The sequence below is a fragment of the Haliotis cracherodii genome, unplaced genomic scaffold (genome assembly GCF_022045235.1).
Source record: "Haliotis cracherodii isolate W230 unplaced genomic scaffold, xgHalCrac1.p SCAF_18, whole genome shotgun sequence".
Lineage (NCBI taxonomy): Eukaryota > Metazoa > Mollusca > Gastropoda > Lepetellida > Haliotidae > Haliotis > Haliotis cracherodii.
This window is the reverse complement of record NW_027266273.1, coordinates 16,509,253-16,531,656: the sequence shown is the minus strand read 5'-3', so window position 1 is coordinate 16,531,656 and position 22,404 is coordinate 16,509,253. Positions and strand designations below refer to the sequence as shown.

General features: G+C 40.2%; 1 protein-coding gene across 1 annotated transcript; it reads right to left on the bottom strand.

The window, feature by feature from the left end:
* Nucleotides 1-4,617: 4,617 nt before the first annotated feature.
* LOC139466068 (O-acyltransferase like protein-like) lies at nucleotides 4,618-21,090 on the bottom strand. The gene is made up of 16 exons (XM_071248080.1): nucleotides 20,643-21,090; nucleotides 18,950-19,152; nucleotides 18,714-18,810; nucleotides 16,548-16,641; nucleotides 13,956-14,355; nucleotides 13,129-13,231; nucleotides 12,478-12,654; nucleotides 11,702-11,795; nucleotides 10,805-10,921; nucleotides 9,918-10,083; nucleotides 9,257-9,336; nucleotides 7,681-7,779; nucleotides 6,277-6,400; nucleotides 5,920-6,112; nucleotides 5,099-5,241; nucleotides 4,618-4,731 (listed from the first exon to the last, which is right to left on the bottom strand). Exons 1-16 carry the CDS (start codon nucleotides 21,088-21,090, stop codon nucleotides 4,618-4,620), a joined length of 2,652 nt encoding a protein of 883 aa, XP_071104181.1.
* Between the last annotated feature and the right edge of the window lie 1,314 nt (nucleotides 21,091-22,404).

Sequence of the window (22,404 nt, the reverse complement as noted above, 5' to 3'; positions counted from 1 at the left end):
CAGCGGTTGGTCAGACGGTGCTGATAAAAGCGTGAGCAGGATACCGGGAATCTGAATGAAATCTGAATGGAGGCTGAATGCAATCTGAATGGAGTCTGAAAGGAATCTGGAAGGAATCTGAAAGGACTTTGAATGGAATCTGAACGGAATCTGAATGGAATCTGAAAGGAATCTGAATAGAATCTGAATGGAATCTGAACGGAATCTGAATGAAGTCTGAAAGGAATCTGAATGGAATCTGAATGGAATCTGAACGGAATCTGAATGGAGTCTGAAAGGACTTTGAATGAAATCTGAATGGAATCTGAACGGAATCTGAATGGAATCTGAAAGGAATCTGAAAGGAATCTGGAAGTGTCCCTGATGCAGGAAGACGAATCAAACACATCATCCCTTATAGGATCTTTTGAATAAAGGTGACAAAACTATTTCCTAAAACTAAGTAGAGTACATTGTGCGATTCCCACTATGTCACAAGCGAGTGTCACTATCGAATAGTCATGATACCGATGGCATCTGTCTCAGAATCCATCTCAGATTCCACACCTTCTTGTTATAAAGTAAACTACGGTTATAACGAACTCAAAATGACCACTAACCGTAGTTCGTTATAAGCGAACGTTATAAGTTCGTTATAAGCATATGTACAGCATATATACAACAAATGGCCGGGCTAAAAAGTAAGTTTGTTATATCGGTTAGTTCGTTATAAGCGTGTTCGTTATAAACGATGTTTACTGTACTCTTTGAATTTGGTTGATTTATGAAATACACGACTGGAGTGTTTTATTGTACAATAAACAACAACCACGTATCGTTTATTTTCATATATGAGATATCAATATTATGTAAGGATGTTATTTAAAAGTACAAGCTTTATCAAGCAAGTTATCGTCATGTGCTTGATAACGCGGTGTTAGAACCTACACCGAAACGTGGCTCTAAATTGTAATAAAGAAGTTGTTCATCATTAACTTCTTATCCTTACTAGCTTAGTACTCCAACTTATAAATGCCTATCAAATAAGTAAATATGAAGGCAAGTAGGATACAGTGCGGCTGGTTGTTGATATCTTGTCAGACGCAACGGAAGTTAATAAGTAGCATCCGAATCACCAGCCCTCACATTGAAAACTGTGTTGCGCTGATACAATCTTAGATATACAATGTAATATGACGAGCTGGTCATAGTGAAAGTTGACCCTTGAAAATCCGTTGTTAGAATAGGTCCTCGGCAACCCATGGTTGCCGTAAAAGGCGATTGTTCTTGTTGTAAGAAACGACTAACGGGATCGGGTGGTTAGGCTCGCTGATGGTTTATGCATGTCATCGTATCCCAATTGCGTGGATCGATGTTCATGATGTCAATCACCGGATTGTCTGGCACAGACTCGCTATTTACAGACCGCCGTCATATAGCTGGAAAACAGCAAACAAACAAACAAACAAACATACATAATGACAGTAAGAGTTTAGTGACATAAAAATCAAACTTGATTCACGTTACTGGTCTTGGAATAAAATGATATCTGCTAAATTAGTCATACGTCTCAAATCTAAACTTAAAAGTATCGCAATTGTCGCTGTTTACACAGGTTATATGGAGTCCAGTGATCATGTCTATTCACGTGTCAAACAAGAAGCACACAATAACTGTTTATACGAATATGCTCATTTTAGCTTTTTTGATATACCTGGATAAGATAGGAACTGCAACAATAGCAATAGATTTGCTTATTTCAGGCGAACAATTGGCTTGCCTTTGCATGTGTTTGTGACAGGTGCCACGAGTGGGATAGTATACGCTACCATTTCGCGAACACTTGGTACATCACCATTTAATGGTGATTCATAAAAGCATGTTCATGGTATTGTCGGAATTGTACAATGGACTCTGCTCCTTTATTGCTTATTAATAAGGAAAGGGTTTTGTCGCTTTTGTTTACTTTCTTTTTGTAATTGAAAGTAATTAATATATCCATTAATATTCCGGTAAGTGATCGTTGCTGAAAAAGAACAATGGTTTCGGTTCTTGGACATAATCTTTGTCAAAACCGGGTTATAAATGTCTATAACACGCTTTCGTTATGATCAACTTGTTTTAAAACTTTGTACCGTTAGACCCAGATCCAAGCAGGGTATAAAACAATATTTAGCTGAGGACGCATTTGGTCATTTGATGGTGATTCATAAACACATGCTTATGACAATGTAGGACTCGTAATAGGATTTAAAGAAAGGGTTTTGTCACCTTTATTTACATCAACATGCAACAGTGTGTACCGAGAAGGTGTGTGGTGACAACAGTGGTTCGCAATGTCAGTTTAAAGAAATCTCAAAACAAGTATTTAAAGGGGAATATCAATAACACCGCATATTCGAAACAAGGGATGCAACATTGTTGTTACAAATTGTTTCACCAGCATCACTTATTTGAAACTAATGTATTCTGTAACGGTGCTTATGACGCTTCCATACAAATGCTACATCGCTCCAAATATGACGTGACTCTGAGGGACGAGACATCGAACCCGCAATAACCAAACGTCAAAGACATCAACATTAAACATAAATTTATTTATAAGCATTACATAAATAACATGTATAGATCATCTCTGCTATAAATAACACTCTCATTTAAAGTATAAATAAAGGTATGACACAAATCGGAATTTCCCCAAAGGTTATTTTAAACAATAATTCCTGTGATATTGTTGAGGCCAGGCATTTCCGATTCGGATAAGCGTTGTGTATTTTTTAATACTTGGTTTACGGATCCTCCGACCATAAATTTCAGAAATGTGCAATGAAATAAAATTAATTTTATATTCCCGAGATATATTTCACTAAAAACCTATAAATAGTGTCGAGAGCATAGGCAACTTCAAGACAGCTAAGCGTCCGCCCGGAGAGCGGGAGATCCGGGGTTCGATCCCCGACCGCGTCATACCAAAAGACGTTAAAAGATGGTATTTGTTGTTACCCTGTCTGGCGCTCGGCATTAAGGGGCTAAAACAAGGACTGGTCGGCTCGGAGTCAGTATACGCTGTCTGAGTGGGGTATTCATGTTAAACTGCGGAAGGGTATCTCAGTGAGCTAGCACTATAAATCGGCACCAGTCCGGACTAGTACAAGCAGCCACACAAACACACACACGTACATGCACGTCGCTTTATAAGTGCAATCTTGGACGCGACCTTAAACCCCATTTCACCTCACCTCACCTCAAGACAGCTAACGTGTGACGTGCAATAATTACAACCGTTGCATACTGGTTCCGGAATGGTTTTCTTCAGTAGTTCTGTTCATACATTAGTTTGTAAATAATCTAGTCTGACAAGAGAATGCAGTGATTATTATTATGAAACGTTCGACGTCGTAGGCGTTCGATGATAATTGTGTTCAAACTCAGGCCTAGTTTACCTTACCTTTCTCTTACATTCAGCATAGGTTTATTTACAAAAACTGTAATGACCAATTTAAAAAATATATTTTCTTCAATTACATAATTATAATGTCTATATTGACCACCGACCCAGTGTTTTTAAAAGAGAAATCCTTAAACAATGTGATAAACTATCAAAGGCCTAAATTCAGTCTTGAACAAGTATTTGTCACAGAGTGACGAAATATCCCCCGCCTGTACACCATAGTACCAAATATGAAGACAATCCAGCGATTAGTTCTTGAGATATTGTGGCAACACCGTTTTCCAACTCCAAAAACAGATTTGCCTGCTGTGACCTTGAAAATGGGGTCAAGGTCACCAAATCTGACAGGTGTATGCGGTGTCTGTATATACACTATAGTTCCAAATATGAAGACAATCCAGCGATTAGTTCTTGAGATATCGCGGCAACACTGTTTTCTAACTCCAAAAGCAGATTTGCCTGCTGTGACCTTGAAAATGGGATCAAGGTGACCAAAACCGACTGGTGTCTGCGGAGTCTGTATATACACCATAGTTCCAAATATGAAGACAATCCAGTGTTTAGTTCTTGAGATATCGCGGCAACACCGTTTTCCAACTCTAAAAGCAGATTTGTCTGCTGTGACCTTGAAAATGGGATCAAGGTCACCAAAACCGACTGGTGTCTGCGGAGTCTGTATATACACCATAGTTCCAAATATGAAGACAATCCAGTGTTTAGTTCTTGAGATATCGCGGCAACACCGTTTTCCAACTCCAAAAGCAGATATGCCTGCTGTGACCTTGAAAATGGGGTCAAGGTCACCAAAACCGACTGGTGTCTGCGGAGTCTGTATATACACCATAGTTCCAAATATGAAGACATTCCAGAGATTAGTTCTTGAGATATTGCGGCAACACCGTTTTCCAACTCCAAAAGCAGATATGCCTGCTGTGACCTTGAAAATGGGGTCAAGGTCACCAAAACCGACTGGTGTCTGCGGAGTCTGTATATACACCATAGTTCCAAATATGAAGACAATCCAGTGTTTAGTTCTTGAGATATCGCGGCAACAAACAGGTGGGACGTACGGACGGACGTACGGACGGACGGACGTACGGACGTACGGACGGACGTACGGACGGTCGTGAATACTATATCCCCCGCTTCGCGCTTTCGCGCGGCGGGGGATAATGAAACCGTCCTTGCTATGTGATGTTTCTGATCAGCGTCTCCAGTGTAATGAATGGCTGTTGTATGCAGGTGATGAGCACTAGGGCCAGCATGGTGGCCATCACGAGTATAGGGACATACAGCAGCCACTGAAACACAAAATAGAATCCGACACAATCACAGCTGTCCAATATATATAGGTACATGTGGTTCAGTAAGTGAGTTTGGCTGAAGGTTGACATGAAGTGTTTGTCTGTTTTACAGCAGCATGACGGCTTAATGTGGGAGATATGTCCAAAGTGTTGCAGGTCGTGAATGTTTACAGAAAATTGCTTGCATGTCTATGGGGCTGTCATACCAAGGATGGTTATAAGTTGGGTGATTTTGATTCAATTTTGCACAACGTCTTCGCCCTCTTAACCATAATTGACACTAATAGAGTTTTTGGATGGACAAAACAATTTACAGTTTAACTTTACGGCTCAGTAACCTCAGAAGCATATTCAGCACACATACCAGGCCGAATGGTGAGAAATGGATGAGGCTGCGAGAGGTGTCACGCACAAGCATGATGACCAACGGATGGAGGAGGTAGATCCCGAAAGTGATGCGGCACAGAGGGAAGAAGTAGTTCCAGGACAGGAATGTGTTGATAAAACCTGGAACAAAAGCAGGAAATGACAAGTGACTTTTCATGTCATACGTGGATCCATGTGTACCTTTCTCACGATGTGTTAAGAAGAAATTCGGAAGGAGTGTGTTTTACCATAAATGATATTTCTTTTAACAGTATTTGCGTTACATCACAATGTGTCAGCTTGATGAGAAAATCCGAAAATGACAATGGGCATGGCCATATAATGTTTGTCGAAACCACGGAGCAAGGGAATGTCGCTGACAAAAGAAAGATCACAAATTGGCGAGAATCTTGGATTCGAACACACGACAATCGGATCTTTGCAGCTAAGGCACACGACCCTACATAGCTACGAGTTTGAACCGTTGACATTGTTTTCATAGTATTGCAGACTTGTTGTTAAATCGTGGACCGTTATGATTAATTGTGTTTCATTCGGCAACAACGAACGGAGGTTACAAACCATGCTGGATATTAAGTGAGTGAGTGAGTATGGTTTTACGCCGCTTTTAGCAATATTCCAGCAATATCACGGCGGGGGACACAAGAAATGGGCTTTACACATTGTACCCACGTCGGGAATCGAACCCGTGTTTTGGGTGGGACGAGCGAATGCTTCAACCACTATGCTACCCGACCGCCCTGGTGGGTATTACGGTGATTTGGGAACTTGGCTAGATGTTCAGAATAGTTAACGTACCTCCTTGCCCCACAGCGCAGGCGAATATAACCCAGGATAATGCCAGTCCCCAGGCAGGGCGAGCAAGTGCTTCATAGACCCCCGCTTCTATGGCAGTAAATCTCCTCCCGCCGACTCTGTTCTCTAGGTACGTTATATAGATCACTAAAGCCATCGTGCAAAACGACATTAGCCAGCCAAGTAGCATTGGAATCTGGAAAGATATCGCAACTACAGAATGTATGTCATTACATCACGAGGAATAGGCTTATAAGTGTTTATGAAGTGGCCATGGAAATGGTTTTGACACTTTTAATTACGTAAACCTATGACATCTTTATTTTGATTAGAAGTATAGTACAGTTTCTATGTAATAACCTTTCTGAGATGAGTCCTTCGGCCCACTTTGTTTAAAATATACCCCAGCATCATCCCAATAGCAAATACGCCCACCCGGCAGTAGGGCTTGGCGTACACATCGGAGAAGTACCCGCTGTCCATTCTGAAATCAAATCAAGTCATCAAACTAAAACTGTTATTTTTCACAATTTTTGATAAAGTTGAAACGGTCACCATTAAAATTGTGGCTCAAAGGGACTCTTTATGTTCTGCTATGTTATTGCCTGCATTGTGTTTGCCGAGACCGAGAGTTTATTTCAGTAAGACGGAATGAAGATTGGCTTTTGATGTTGTTTGTTTGTTTGTTTGTTTGTTTGTTTGTTGTTTAACGCCGCACTCAGCAATAGTCCAGCTATATGACAGCGGTCTGTACATAATCGTGTCTGGACCAGACAATCCAGTGATTGACATCATGAGCATCGATACACGCAATTGGGATCGATGAAAAGCATCAACAAGCATCGACCACCCGATCCCGTTAGTCGCCTCTTACGACGAGCATATTCGCCGACAAGCACGGGTTGCTGAAGACCTATTCTACCCCGGATCTTCACGGGTCTGAGATTGGCTGATGATTATCTTCATTCAAAGAACATTACTTGTTTGTTTTGTTTGTTGCTTAACGCTGTTATGATGAATAGTCTAGTCTGTCCAGAAAATCCAGTGAATGATTTAACGAATAACGATCCACACCGTCGGAGTACTATGACACGTAATCAACCACATCACCGAGCCTGAATACCCTAACCAGTGGTTACTGGGGACCTACTCTAACACCGCAAACACCGTTAACAATGTATACAAGAATAAAACTATGAACACCGGTAGGCATGTTCCATGTGAGCGTGATCCATGTCAGATGAGTGAATGGGTGAGTTGGGTTTAACGCCGCTTTTAACAATATTACAGTTATATCGCGGCCTGTCAGCTTTATGTAGGAGGAAAGCCCAAAGTGATCAGATCTCAGACGTTTACCACTTCGGTGAAACCCACGATCAAGGCACGGTGCTGACAAACCTTGAAACATAATCGGGGCGAACCGGGATTGGAACCCACAATCACAGGTTTCTGGCGTGCCCAAGGGACGCAACTCTGCAAAACGAATCGGGGCGCCTCAGACGACTGGACCACCTGTGCCACCGTCCCATGTCTGATGACATACGGCAGATCAACTACATTGTATATGAGTGAGTGAGTATGGTTTTACGCCGCTTTTAGCAATATCCCAGCAATATCACGACGGGGGACACCAGAAATGGGCTTCACAACATTGTATATGAAGTTAAAGGGTTCGCAAAGGCAACGCTGTTACAATCCTCAATGATGGTGACCAGCGTCAGAAAATTCTAATAATCCAAATGGAATAATGATGTACCGTCCTACCTCAACATATTGCCATTGATCTTGTTATTTAGGATGCCAACAGATACCAGCTGTGTGGCTACGAGCAGACCAAGCAGGGCAAAACCAAGGGAAGGTAACCTGGAATCATACTAGACGTTAAGAAGAAAGTATACCTCAGCAGCTTTATCAATACATGTAAGTGGAACCTTTGTCATGATCATGAACAAGTACTTCGTTCATATGTGTGGTATCAATGAACTACATTCCTAACACACAAGTTGAAATAAGTTAGAACAAGGGTAGATGTTTCTTGAAGAACCATTCATACTACTCAAAACAAGTTAGAGAATACCCGGCTCTGGCATGACAGATTAACTCGAGTAATATGAAGGCATTATATTTTTATATTAATTAGGTGTTCTTACACTTCTTTTGAGTAGTATATATGTACATGTACGTTTCGAGTCAAGAGCAGATTTAAGAGGGGAAAACAATATTGTAAAACGCAATACTGTGCCACCTCATTTTATTTGAAATTGCACAGTGGCCCATATATGTATTTTTGTTTGGCTTAGCTGCCGTGATCCGAAAGTAGAAGGTTCGGATCCAGATCCGTCTCTGTTATTGTCCTTGGTATAAAAGTATCAGTACCAAGGTCACGCTTATGGTCTTGACTTACTTGTAAACGTCTACCATCAGCGTCACTTAAACATTCCTCCTTCACTGTAGTGTGACTTAGAAACTGCTAAAATCACGTCACAGTGATCACGAATTGGATTATTTCGGCTCAGGCAGGTACCGTGGCCCATAAGGGACATGGAGTCTGTTTTTCCATATTTTGATATTTCACTTACATTTATCGTAACCTTTTGCAAATTAACACGATTTGTCTTACAAATATGAGATAAATCATGTGTAAAGAAGATATTGAATCGCTGAAAAACGAAACGAAAATGTCAAAAACTAAAATGAAAATGTCAAAAACTCAAAACGAAAATGTCAAAAACTAAAATGAAAATACAGAAAACTATTATCACCGCGGTGTATATATTATCACCGCGGTGGGAATATAATCACCGCGGTGAAAATATTCCCACCGCGGTGATAATATTTACACCGCGGTGATAATATTTACATCGCGGTGAAAACTATTTACACCGAGGTGAAAACTTTTTCCACCGCGGTGATAATATTTACATCGCGGTGAAAACTATTTACACCGCGGTGAAAACTATTTCCACCGCGGTGATAATATTTACACCGAGGTGAAAACTATTTCCACCGCGGTGGAAATAGTTTTCTGTGTATTCATTTTAGTTTTTGACATTTTCATTTTAGTTTTTGACCTTTTCGTTTTGGTTTTTGACATTTCCATTTTAGTTTTTGACATTTTCACTTCCCATTTCAGCGACTCAAAAGCTACTTAAAAGTACATTTTCTATGTTTTCGGATGTTTTTATACATGATTTATCACATATTTGTATGGCAGATTGTGTTAATTTGCAAAAGGTTAAGATAAAAGTAAATTAAACATCAAAATATTGAAAAACAGACTCCATGTCCCTTATGGGCCACCGTAGGCAGGTTATGTATGTGTGATGATAAGGAGTCCTACCTGACCAGTGGGATGAGGATGAGTGGAGAGATGAGGTAGAACTGCGTGTCATTCACCAAGAAGAATGTCCAGCTCATGCACTGGAACATCAGCATGGTGATGGACAAATTGATAAACATGAATGATCTCTTACAAAACTCCTAGGTAAAATATAAACTACAAAAACTGCAAGAAATATAGTTTGACAGCGTGACACATTCCTGTGCTTATTAATATCTTCATTTTGTGGTTAGCATCATATGATGGGGTATCCTTTCAAGGATAATCTATTCAATATGCAGCACTTCTGTAACTAACCAGGAACAGAAAATGAAACCTTATATTAATATCATATATTAATATTTGTATTCATATCAAAAGAACAGTATGATTGTAAAAGTGTTTCACCATTTTAATTGACCCGTGAAGATACGGGAAAGAATAGGTCTTCAGCAACCCATGCTTGCCGTACAAGGCGACTATGCTTGTCGTAAGAGACGACTAACGGGATCTGATGGTCAGGCTCGCTGACTTGGTTGATGCATGTTTTCTTATCCCAACTGCGTGGATTGATGCTCAGTATGTCAATCATGGTTGTCGGATTCAGACTTGATTATTTACAGACCGCCGTCATATAGCTGGAATATTGCTGAGTGTGGTGGTAAACAACAAACAAACAAACCATTTCATCTGCCATATAGAAGTTGCTGAAGAAGAATACGTTGGCCCACCAATGGTCCCTGCACTGGTTGACGGCGGTTGTGGCATACTTCCAACGAGGTCCGTGACCCATGTAGGGCATGAGGTTGGCAAATATCATCAACACCACCAGGTAACACGGTAATATTCTATACGACACAAATAGAGTAAACAGCTTTATGGACGAACTGAACAAGCAGGGTGCCGTTGTACAAAGCGATCTTAGCGCTTAGGTGATCGTTACTCCCATACCTTAACAGAGACTTACGACAGCCGTAGCGCTAAGGTTGTATTGAACAACGGCACCCAGATGTCTGTTTATACCCCCGCAAAAATAGGAATTGAGATTACAGAAATATTTGATTGACATGCGTTTTCGTCCTGCGTTTCTTCTCAAACTACCTACTTTTAAAAATAAGGAACGTTAATGCAAAACACACTATGAATATATTTTAGAATAATCAGTGGTTTATCTCCATAAACAACTATTGGATAGCACAAGACGAGAGAAACTTTGGAACACAAATACATTGAATTTACCATTTATCTTGGATCTGTTAACGTGTTTATTTTGTTGAATATTGTGCATTTATGAGTGAGTGAATATGGCATTACGCCCCTTTTGGCAATATTCTAGCAGTATAATGACGGGGAAAACAAGAAATGGGCTTATACATTATACTCACTCACTCAACCACTCAACCACTCACTCAGCCATTCACTCAATCACTCACTCAACCACTCATTCACTCAACCACTCATCCCACCACTCACACAACCATTCACTCAATCACTCACTCAACCACTCACTCACTCAACCACTCATCCTACCACTCACACAACCATCCATCCACTTGCTCACTTACTCACCTCAACAAACGATGGAGATAAAACAGCAGGAGAAACTTTGGAGTCACCCTAAACTCTTTGCCCGCCGACTTCTTCTTCTCCACAGTCCGGAGAAAATTGTAGGACAGCAATGTTCCACTGTTGGAAACAAAGAGGGTCAAACCCGCGATTGGTTGAGATAAATATAGTGGCATTTGAAAGTATAGTGACACCGGGTGTCATTAGACGATTACACATTATTCGAGAGTTTCGCTTTTATGGATGTGCTGTTCCTACATTCCAACAGTGATTGTGTACCCTCAGGCTTTGATCAATGCATCATTGTACAAGTGATGTGTGAGATGTGTGGTATTTACTTTAAAAATGTCAAGTGTTATTTGAGTCTTCCAGAATCAACTTCTCTTCTACATTCCATCAACTATTTTCCTTAACCTGTCATACAGATAATAATCGCTATTAAGCGAGTTAGTTGGGTTTAATGCTGCTTTTACGGTTATATCGCGGCGTGTCAGCTTAATGTGGGAGGAAAGCTCGAAGTGATGCAGGTCTCAGACGTTTACCACTTCGGTGAAACCCAAGAGCACGGGTATGGTGCTGACAAACCTAGAAACATAATCGTGTTTCGAACCCACAATCACAGGTTTCTGACGTACCCAAGGGACGCAACTCTGCACAGCGAATCGCGGCGCCTCAGACGACTGGGCCACCCGTGCCCCCGACTGTTATTGAAAGCCAAAAGTTTCTTAGTGATTGATCAAACAGTAGGCGTTATCCGCTTTGATCAACGCCTAATAGGATAAAACAACTATATAAAACCTGAACAGCGACCTTGCTAAGTGTTGCATGAAATGCAATGTATTGATGTTTGTAAAGTTTGTTAAATAATGCGCCGTTTTTTTAAGTATGAGTTCACCTCACCTGAGTATGAAGAAGGAGTCTGAAGCAAATGTACTGTTGATTATTGCTTGAAACAATGGACACTCGGCCAATTCCACGAGAGTGACGCTATTTTCTGAAAGTATGTTTGACTTGTTACTTCATTGCTGTGTGTTCCAGTATGCAACATATTTCCATCGACGAATGACTGACGATAATAGGTTTCGTTGCACACCATGACATGAATATGAGTTATGCTTTGAAACCGCTTCATGGCAATAGTTATGTGATCCCGTCTTGTCCCAACTTAACATTTATTAAAACGAGATCAATGTCATATTTAAATTTCAAAAAGATAAGTGGAAGTTTAAGATATATGAAATAAATACTGATACTTGAATGTTTGTTTGCTTGTTTTGTTTGTTTGTTTGTTTACCGCCGCACTCAGCAATATCGCAGCTATATGACGGCGGTCTGTAAATAATCGAGTCTGGACCAGACAATCCAGTGATTGACATTATGAGCATCGATCCAGGCAATTGGGGAATGATGATATGCATCAACCAAGACAGCGAGCCTGACCACCCGGTCCCGTTAGTCGCCTTTTGCGACAAGCATGGGTTGCTAAAAACCTATTTTACCCCGAAATCTTCACTGGTCTGGTACTTGAATGAAATATGAATGAAGCACTGGTATATATATAGGACCAAGTTTCCATGCATGATACGACGGTTTGAGTTGTTTGTAACATGTTATGGGCTAATTTAACATACAATAAGATATATTCCGTTGCATTTAGGAAACAAGATTATAGTTACCAATCACGTCTGGTGTTCTGTGTATGAAGCTGATGGTGTTGCCAAAGACGACCCAGCAGATGGAGAGGAACCGGATACCACTGAGAAAGAGCAGCTGGTCTGGATTGCCCCCTCCCAGAACTGACGCCAGGTTATTTGGGAGGGAGAAGCACAGGAGGATATCAGTGACCACTCCACCTGAAAAAAACAGAAATAAGTACTATGCACGTAGAAAACTTAAAAAAAATATATATTGAGACGAACATATTGAAATTATGCATTTTAAAATGGTTAACCAATATGCATGATCACATCCGTCATGAGTGAGTAAGTTGGACCTCATCACATCTGGACTGACAAATCATATAGGTGTTACCAATAGTGGGTCTTATTTCATATAATTTATTCAAAGATTGATAGACATAGTTATGCATCGACAAACTAAATTGCCATGTAGAGTGAGTGAGTATGATTTTACGCCTCTTTCAGCCATATTTCAGCAAAATCTCGGCAGGGTGTTTAAGAAATGTCTTTTACACTTTGTGCCCATGTCGGGAATCAAACCCGAGAATTGGCGTGACGCGGGACGCTTTAACTCACAAGGCTACCCCATCGCTCCAAACATCATTTGAGAGTTTCGCCAATGCTAAAATTTACCTATTTGTCGTGTACCTGGTGTCAAACTGACTTGTTGGCTCAGGTCAAATTTATCGTTCTGTCGGAAATCCATTCTGACTGGTAACGACAGCAAACCGATTGGCTGAAGCACGCCATTCTGAAGTGTGCAAACATATGGTGAAATATATGCTATAATCATGCTTCAGGTAGAAGTCCTTTTAGAGGACACAGTTTTCATTTATACTTGGAAAAAGCATATGAATTGCCACCACGAGTACCACCATCGCCAGCACATGATCGTTTTCGGGACCGCCTCCGTGGCCTAGTGGATCGATCTTCTATCTAGGGAGTGGAAAGTTCGATCCCCGGCCGCGTCATACCAAAAGATGGCGCAAGGCATTAAGGAGATAAAACAAGGACTGATCGGCTTGGAGTCAGTACTGTATCCATATTATAAAGGGAGCATGGTATGTTACTAGGCTAGTACTATAAAATCTGTATGAGCAGGGACTAGTGCAAGCAGCCACGCACACTCACAGGCACACGCACACACGTATATGCATTTCGCTATATAAATGCAATAATCTTGAATGGACGTGAAACCCCCTTCTGCTTTACCTCCTACTCGCTATTCCTAACGTCCTGAGATGCCCATACTAATATTTAGGTTGAATGATTAATGGGATGACAACTAAACGACGATGGCAATGGGTTTTAACTTTAACTCGCACATGAACGTAAACGAACAATAATGGCACCGTAATTCAGTCGAACGACAGTCGTTATGGAGGGTTGAGGCCAAAATACGCCTCAATATATTCTACGACCGTCAATGTAAGAAATTCCACGAAACAACATTTTCAAAATGTGACAAAACCAACCTGGATTTTGATCTCTTTCCGTTTCCCTAAGGGGCTGTCCCCTTTCCGTGTCATCTGAACCATTGCCTGATTCTGCAGTCTTGCAGAAGGGGATTTCTGCACACTTATCACGACGTCGTTGACGTGATCTGTAGAAGGTGTTAGTGTCGTGCGGTGGTCCGACACAATCTTCATACTGTCTTGTCTATAGAGGGACCCCGCCCATATAGACTTGGAGTAGAGTTTGCATCTATTGTAGAATACACTGTGTTGGCGTGCTACAGTGAAGACGTTCCCCCTTCTGCTAAAATAGCCGACACACGGTCCTGAGTTTAGTTGTCCTGCCGTGGTTTTCAGTCGTACAATGACAGTAACCATGCTTCCGAGGAACACCAAGCATGCAAATGCAGCCAGCAAGCATCTGGAACAATCACACAAACAAAGTAGTCGTGGTTTGAGGATGTGTATTTGGTAATATCATACACGCGGGTACAAATAGATATACTATGTACTGCTACTACTATTACTACTTCTACTACTATTATTACCACTATTACTTCTACTACTACTACAACTATTTCTACTACTACTACTACTACTACTACTACTATTACTACTTCTACTACTAGTATTACCACTATTAATTCTACCACTACTACAACTATTTCTACTACTACTACTACTACTACTACTACTATTTCTACTACTACTACTACTACTACTACTACTACTACTGCTACCACAACTACTACCACAACTACTACTACTACTACTGCTACCACAACTACTATCACAACTACTACTACTACTACTACCACAACTGCTACTGCTGCTACTACCACAACAACTACTACTACTACTACTATTGCGACTACTACTACCACTACTACTACAATTGCATCTACTATTGCTACTACCAGTACTATTACTACTACCACTACTACTACCACAACTACCAGAACTGCTACAACTGTTACTACCACAACAACTACTACTACTATTGCTACCGCTACACTACTACTACTATTGCTACTACTACTACATACCATCACTACTACTACTGCTACTACTATTGCTACTAATACTACTGCTGTTACTATTGCTACAATTACAACCACTACTGGGAGCACGGGTTCCCCAGTCGTCTAAGGCGCCGCGACTCGATGTCAGGAGATGCGTCCCTTGGGCACGACAGAAACCTATGATTGTGGGTTCGAATCCCGGTTCGCCCCGATTATGTTTCTATGTTTGTCAGCATCATACTCGTGCTCGTGGGTTTCACCGAAATGGTAAACGTCTGAAACCTGGATCACTTCGGGCTTTCCTTACACATTAAGCTGCCACGCCGTGATATAACTTGAATACTGTTAAAAGCGGCGTTAAACCCAACTTACTCGGTCACTCACTCAATACCACTACTACAACTACTACTACTACTACTACTACTACTACTACTACTACTACAACTACTACTACAACAACTACCACTACCAGCTGTCAGGGAAGTTATCATTGTTGGACTATTTATTTTTAGAATTGACTTCAATATGTTTTTGCAAATACATAGGCTGGCGTATCTTGGGTCATTAAAGTTACCGCAATTCGCTGTGGTGGAGGGTTAAAATTCCGGATTCGCTCTGATTTTTTTAAGGGTTTATCAGCACCATGCCCATGTTGGTGGGTTTCATCAAAGTCGTAATCGTCTTCAGGCTTTACTCGTACATCCAGCTGACACATCTGATATATTTGAAATACCGTTCAAACTCATTTACTCTGGGGTAGTGTTGTTAGATATATATGCTGTAACATAAACAACTCATTAATTGTTATTTGAAAAGGACAATCCCATCTACTCAATGGATAAAAGATACCACAGACTTCATTACCAAAAACAGGATTTTAAGTATCACTATCCTACCCAGAGTTCCATGTGACCGGCAGCCAGCCAGCATAGTACCTCTGCCACAAGCCAGCGCCATGTGACTATTCGTCACATCTTTCACCGTCCATTCAAGATATTACATATGCTTTTCATCCGTTTCATGTTTGACAAGTCTACACATTTTCATAAACAAATGTCAAAGAATGGTTACGGTTTATTATAAATGTATGCTAATACGTAAAAATCAACTTGTTTTTGCGTAGTTATCCTTTGTTTACATTGGTTGTACGGCTCCACGTGCTGTCATCGAAGCCAAACGGAGAGCTAGCGATACGGTCACTTTGGTGCATATATATATATTGTCATGCAACTCACTGTCGCAGTTGTAGTAGCAAATCTATCACCATATCTATCATGCAAAACAATGTGTTAAGCGCCCCAAATACTTGCATTAGTCCGTTCTATAGTAATTTCTGAAAAAGCACGTTTGTTTACAAACAAGCGATAAGTCCGGTCACGTGATATGCAAATTAGCCTGTGGCAGTAGTGTTATGCTGAGTCACCACTGCGCTGGAGTGTGATTCAGTATACTCACTGAGATCTATATTCTATTTTCTTCTATTACATTCTGTGTTATCTCAAAAAGACTTAGTCCCAACATGGTGAATTCAGTTACTTCACTCGGGACATCTAATCCGTAATTTATCGTAGCCGTAAGTTGGAAAGCGTACACTGAGAAGATGGCAGCAGCATCATGGGCTAGTTGCATGTCCTTCTGGCATCGGATGTTTGACAGGGAGATGTTGGTTTCTTGTTGTCCTGCGTCTGTATACAGCAGATGTGAAATAAAAGAAAAGTTAGTGTCATATTTGAAAAGTGTCTGATTGTAACATGGATGAACTATTGACATTTATATGGACATTCATTTGATCACTTTCCTCAGAATAGGCTCAAATGATATTACTTTCTTTACTATCTATCTTCATCTTCATGGATGAACTATGGACATTTATATGGACATTCGTTTGAACAATATCCTCAAAATAGGCTCAAATGATATTACTTTCTTTACTATCTATCTTCACCTTGTTGGATGAACTATGGACATTTATATGGACATTCGTTTGATCACTTTCCTCAGAATAGGCTCAAATGATATTACTTTCTTTACTATCTATCTTCATCTTCATGTATGAACTATGGACATTTATATGAAAATTCATTTGATCACTATCCTCAGAATATGCTCAAATGATATTACTTTCTTACTATCTATCTTCAACTTTAATTGATATTCTGCATTGTCACTTAGTCATACATTCAAGACAACGACATTAAAATAAGAAACAGGGATACACCCTTACTTACTTCCGAGTCTTAAATGTGAAAAGTGGCAATAAAGTAACATTGTGGGGCATTACCATCTTAGGAATATTTAAAATGTTGAATAAATATTTATTTATTTACTTAAGAACACGCGTGGATTTCTCATTTAATAAGTCAAGAACAGACTTTACATTATGATACGATGGCTGGTCAAAATGTTCAAAGCCCAATTAACTTCAACTATGTGCCATAACACAGTGAACTAGTCAAAGCGGTACATTGTTTCAGTAGTAAATTGGAAGTGTATTTGGTCTGTTGAGGCCGTTTGTATATTAGTGACAGACAGTTGAACGTGATAGGGGTCACAGAAATGAAAACGTACGAGTATCGAGCAGTCATCAAGTTTTTGACTTAAGAGAAAAGTACTCCCCATGAAATTCATGTCACAAGCATAAGGGGATAAGTGCCCCAGCTATTCCACTGTTAAACGTTGGGTAGCTATGTTTAAGGCTGGGAGAACAAGCCTTGATGATGACCCTCCCCATCCATCAATGAAGATTCAATCAAGGAGACAGAAAGATTTATTCTGTCAGATAGACGTATTACCATTGCTGAACTTGAGGAAGACACGGGTCTAAGCCATAGATCCATTGAAACTATTATTCATAAACACTTACGGATGAATATGCTCGTTGGGTGCCAACGTTTCTAAATTCTGATCATAAGGACAAAGGAAATGAATGGCATTGCCAGACAAAATTTAGACCTAACTGAGGAGGATTTCGTTAAATTCAAAAGAAGATTAGTAACGGGTGATGAAACATGGGTATACCACTATGATCCCGAGTCAAAACGTCAATCTATGAAATGGTACCATTCCACTTCTCCGGCACCAAAGAAATTCAAGTCTTCAAGATCAGTAACGAAAGTTTGGCCAATGCATTCTGGAAGGCTAAAGGTGTGATCCATGTTGATTACTGAGAAAGTCAAAAGACGATTACCGGTGCCTACTATGCTGATTTGCTTCATCGCCTAAAAGATTCCATCAAAGAAAAGCGGCGAGGAATGCTGACTGCTGGAGTTCTACAATTTCATGACAATGCCTCTTCTCACACCTCCCCACTTGCAAAGGCTGCTGTGCAACAATGTGGGTTCGTAAACCTTCCTCATCCTCCATACTCGCCAGACCTGGCACAAAGTGATGTCCACCTGTTACCAAAACTGAACAAAACCCATCGTGGAAAGCGGTATGACGACAACGATGACCTCAAACCTGCCGTGAATGATTTTTTCAGGGTGGCTTCAGAAAACTTCGTCCTGACTGGAAGTGAAAAGCTTTACTGTCGATAAGTGTATTGAAAAGCAGGGAGATTATATTGAAAAATAAAATTAAAGGCACTTTCACAAGTTTGTTTGTTAGGCTTAGAACTTTTGGACCAGCCCTTTTAGGTCCAATATCACCATACAGAATAGACACCTAAATAATTATCAGAATCTCTTTTTAAATTTGATGTAAAATTCTGACACTGACAAAATTGTTCCTTATCATACATTGTCTTTGTAATACCTACATGTATTGATGATGGTTGTGATGTCATCCTCATCACATCCAGAAGGGATGCAGATGTCCACAGTCAGGTGCGGCAGGTGCACCGGGAACGGCAGGTGCTGCGGGAGACAATATGTTAAAATCCGTATTATTGTTGTATAAGTTATGTTTGTGTTTTTCATAATATGTCATTTATCTGATTTGGAACTTAGTGTTCACGATTGTATTGTACTTTCCTCTTCAAACAAAAATTATCACCTGATGGGAAATATAATTGTCCAGCCATATGGGAGAATCAAACGACAGGGAACAATACTGAGCAATTATCTCTCTCGTTACGTCACTTCCTGTATCAAGTGACGTCATCGTGTGACGTATATTACTGCACTGGTCATAGTCTCCCTGCCAAGTGACTGATCCTTGGAGAAAACCAGATCCTTGACGACCAGTCGCATCAAACACTGCAACACAAGAATCACGTGAGAGACATAATTCCAAGAGGCTGATTGAAGACACGAGTGCAGTTAGCCACATTCAGATGACTATAGTATCTGGGAGTATAGAGATATTCTTTCAACGTTAAGGCATATACGAATAAAACAATTTAATTTAAATTATTACATCACCATGGCCAGTGATGGAACTGCGTAATTCTGTGTTCCTACAGACTAGCAGGTACGCCAAGCCAAAATTTAAGGGGGATTTGCACGAAGGTAAATCGACAGATTCGTGGCCTCACATAGAAAATATTTCAGAATGTTTCACTTCAAAACACTTGGTCTATCGTTGCTTCAGCTTTGTTATTCCAGTCCTATGTCTTCATTTTGGTTCCAAAAGAGGCCTCAATTACTTAGTTACTTTTTACAACTCTCCCGTGCAGAGGTGATTTGACTTAAGGAAGACAAAACAGCCAAAGGTTTTAGGTCAGGAAGGTTAGGAGAATGGGGACATAATTCTAAGCCCAACTCTGCAGCAGCCACTGTCAACTATGACGTCTTCACTGGTGCATTGTCCAGAAGCAGAAGCAGAAGCACACCTGAACGGAGTGTTCCTGAATATTAGTCAAGGATCGCCTGTCTCAAATGATCTCTGCGGCATTGTATTGCCCATCGATAGATGTTCTCGTTACAGACAGTCAGCCATGATTATCAGCTTACTGTCCAAGACAACGGGAGCCATGACTTGCCAACTGACGCCCTCCGCATGTACTTCTTGGTTGGGGTGAGGCCAAATGTTTCGACGTTTTGCCCTTACGTTTTAATACTGGATCAAATAAACGCCACAAAACCCTTCTCATTGTCATAAGAAATCTCTACTAAAAGCAGATCTGTTTTATGATCAAGACTATATCATAATCATGTGTTTATGAACCACTATCAAATAGTAAAATGTTCACCTGAACGAACACGGGAACATCATTTTCTATGGCATAAGACAAATAAGGAATTTCATGTGATATCATGTTGGTCCTTGATGCGCCAAATTTAGAAATGTCCGTCCATGTCAATCTACCACATAGATATTACCAAGTGATGGACTTAGGTCTCATCCTGGGTGAGAATTAACATAAAAAACGTCTGCCGCCATGACCATGGGTTGATCAGCATCCATTTGAGTTTGAGACTTGGCAGCGTTAGGACATCGCTAAAACTCATCAGACCATTTCCTTACAGTTGAATATGAAAGGCTGTCATCTTCAAGATTTCTTATGAATATGGAAAGGGCTTTGTCGCTTTTATTTTCATATCTTCGTAAATTACCTCAATTTCGCAGTTTCTGTAACCTGTGTCAAATTTTGTAGTAGGATTCTCGGAAACAGCCAATGTGTTATTTGGTGTTATTATGTCTTCCAGGACATGACAATCTTCATGACATGACAATCTACACAAAGCAATACATTGGAGACCACGAACATTCATATTCCCACCGTAGATGTTAACATTCGACTTACTTCTGACGGCCCAGTCCTTCCTATTTTGAAGGTCCACGGCGTAGTGGCTTAGTTCCACCTTGCAGTCGTCAGTGACGTTGTAGCTGTAGATGTCCACGCCGGCCTGGATTATTCCCGCCCATACAAGAGGGAAAAACACAGGTAAACCCAAATAGTTAAATGACGATATGGTCGCCTCGACGATGTCATTGAAATGAGTCCAGTCGGGGACATCTTTTGTTGACAGATGGACATCTTTTGATGTGTGAGGGACATGAGGCAAATGTCCTTGACCTTGTGACCTTGTCTTAGTTATGTGACCTTCAAGTGATCCGATCTGAGTTGGATTATTCAAAGATGGATCCGTCTGTTCTGTGTCATTAAAATTTAACTTTTGGCCTGTTGACTGTGCAGTTAAATGTACACTGGCTGTGGTCATCAGTAGTACTAACACTAAATCTTGTCCCATGGCTGTGATTGAATGTGTTTACATATCCTCTGTGAAGCAAATTGCACTGTATCTTGGTGATGAGATCAACGTCGTGATTTAAAATCGGCGTATGTCGTCCATACAATTAATAGGATAATACATCCGATCTGTGGCCAAGCTGAAAAATACAAGCGGGAAAAGAGGATATAAGGCCCTGGGTATATTAATTTAAGTTAAATCATGAATTGTACCCAAATTGTTCTTACCAATACATTTTGGTTCACCAGGGTTGCGTTTGTTGGTGGTTTGTTTGTTTTTTAATGCAGCACTCAGCAATATTGAAACTATATGACGGCGGTCTGTAAATAATCGACCAGACAATCCAGTGACGGACAGCCTGAGTATTGATCTACGCAATTCGGATACGATGATATATGCATCAACCAAGTCAGTGAGCCTGACCACCCGGTCGTCGCCTCATACAGAAAGCATGGTTTCTGAAGACCAATTCTAATCGGATCTTCATGGGGGAACAGGTTTATGTAAGATTGGCTATTCCTCATAAAGTAAGAAATTAACAAGCAATTTATCATCTAACATACTTCTATACTTCTCTGATTCTATAGCAGACTTGATATCCTTGTAATGGCTAAGGAAACGTGAAGAAGGTAAACTATCATGCCAGTTTTGACGATATATATCCTACAACCTTTGTTTAAAAGAGTATAAGAACAAATTTGTATCTCCAACATCTTGGGATATCCATACAAAGGAATAGCCACATGAAAATAATAAATATCTGACATCGTTTTGCCTTTGTCATCAAGAGCTTTCAGTAGTTTATAATTTTTTGCGGCTCCATCCTCGGTAATTTTATCCAATATTTTGTCATTCAAAGTTGACTTAATATAATACATGAATGGGATAAGGTCCTGTTTTACCTAAAATAGCTTTATTGGAGGCATATTTTCCAACCATTAAAAAACACTTAAAGTAGAAAGCATGTATTTTTTAAATAGCGTCATTATATTTTGCACCCCATATTTCTGCTCCATCTACCAAGATTGGCGCGATTTTGCCGTCATATAAAGTACAAGCTGTAGAAAAGGATACATTTCTAAAAACAATTACTTTTGTTTTTGACAAATTAACTTCCAATCCCCATCTACTGCAAAAAGAATGTGATACATTCAACTGTTTCTGTAGACCATTAACAGAGTATGAAAACATTATAATATCACCATCAAATAGAAGTAACATTTAATCTATAATATTTTGTGTGACAAACACACCTTAATGATATTCGTTATATATTTCTGTGACGAGCTCATTAATGAAAAGGTGAAACGGGTG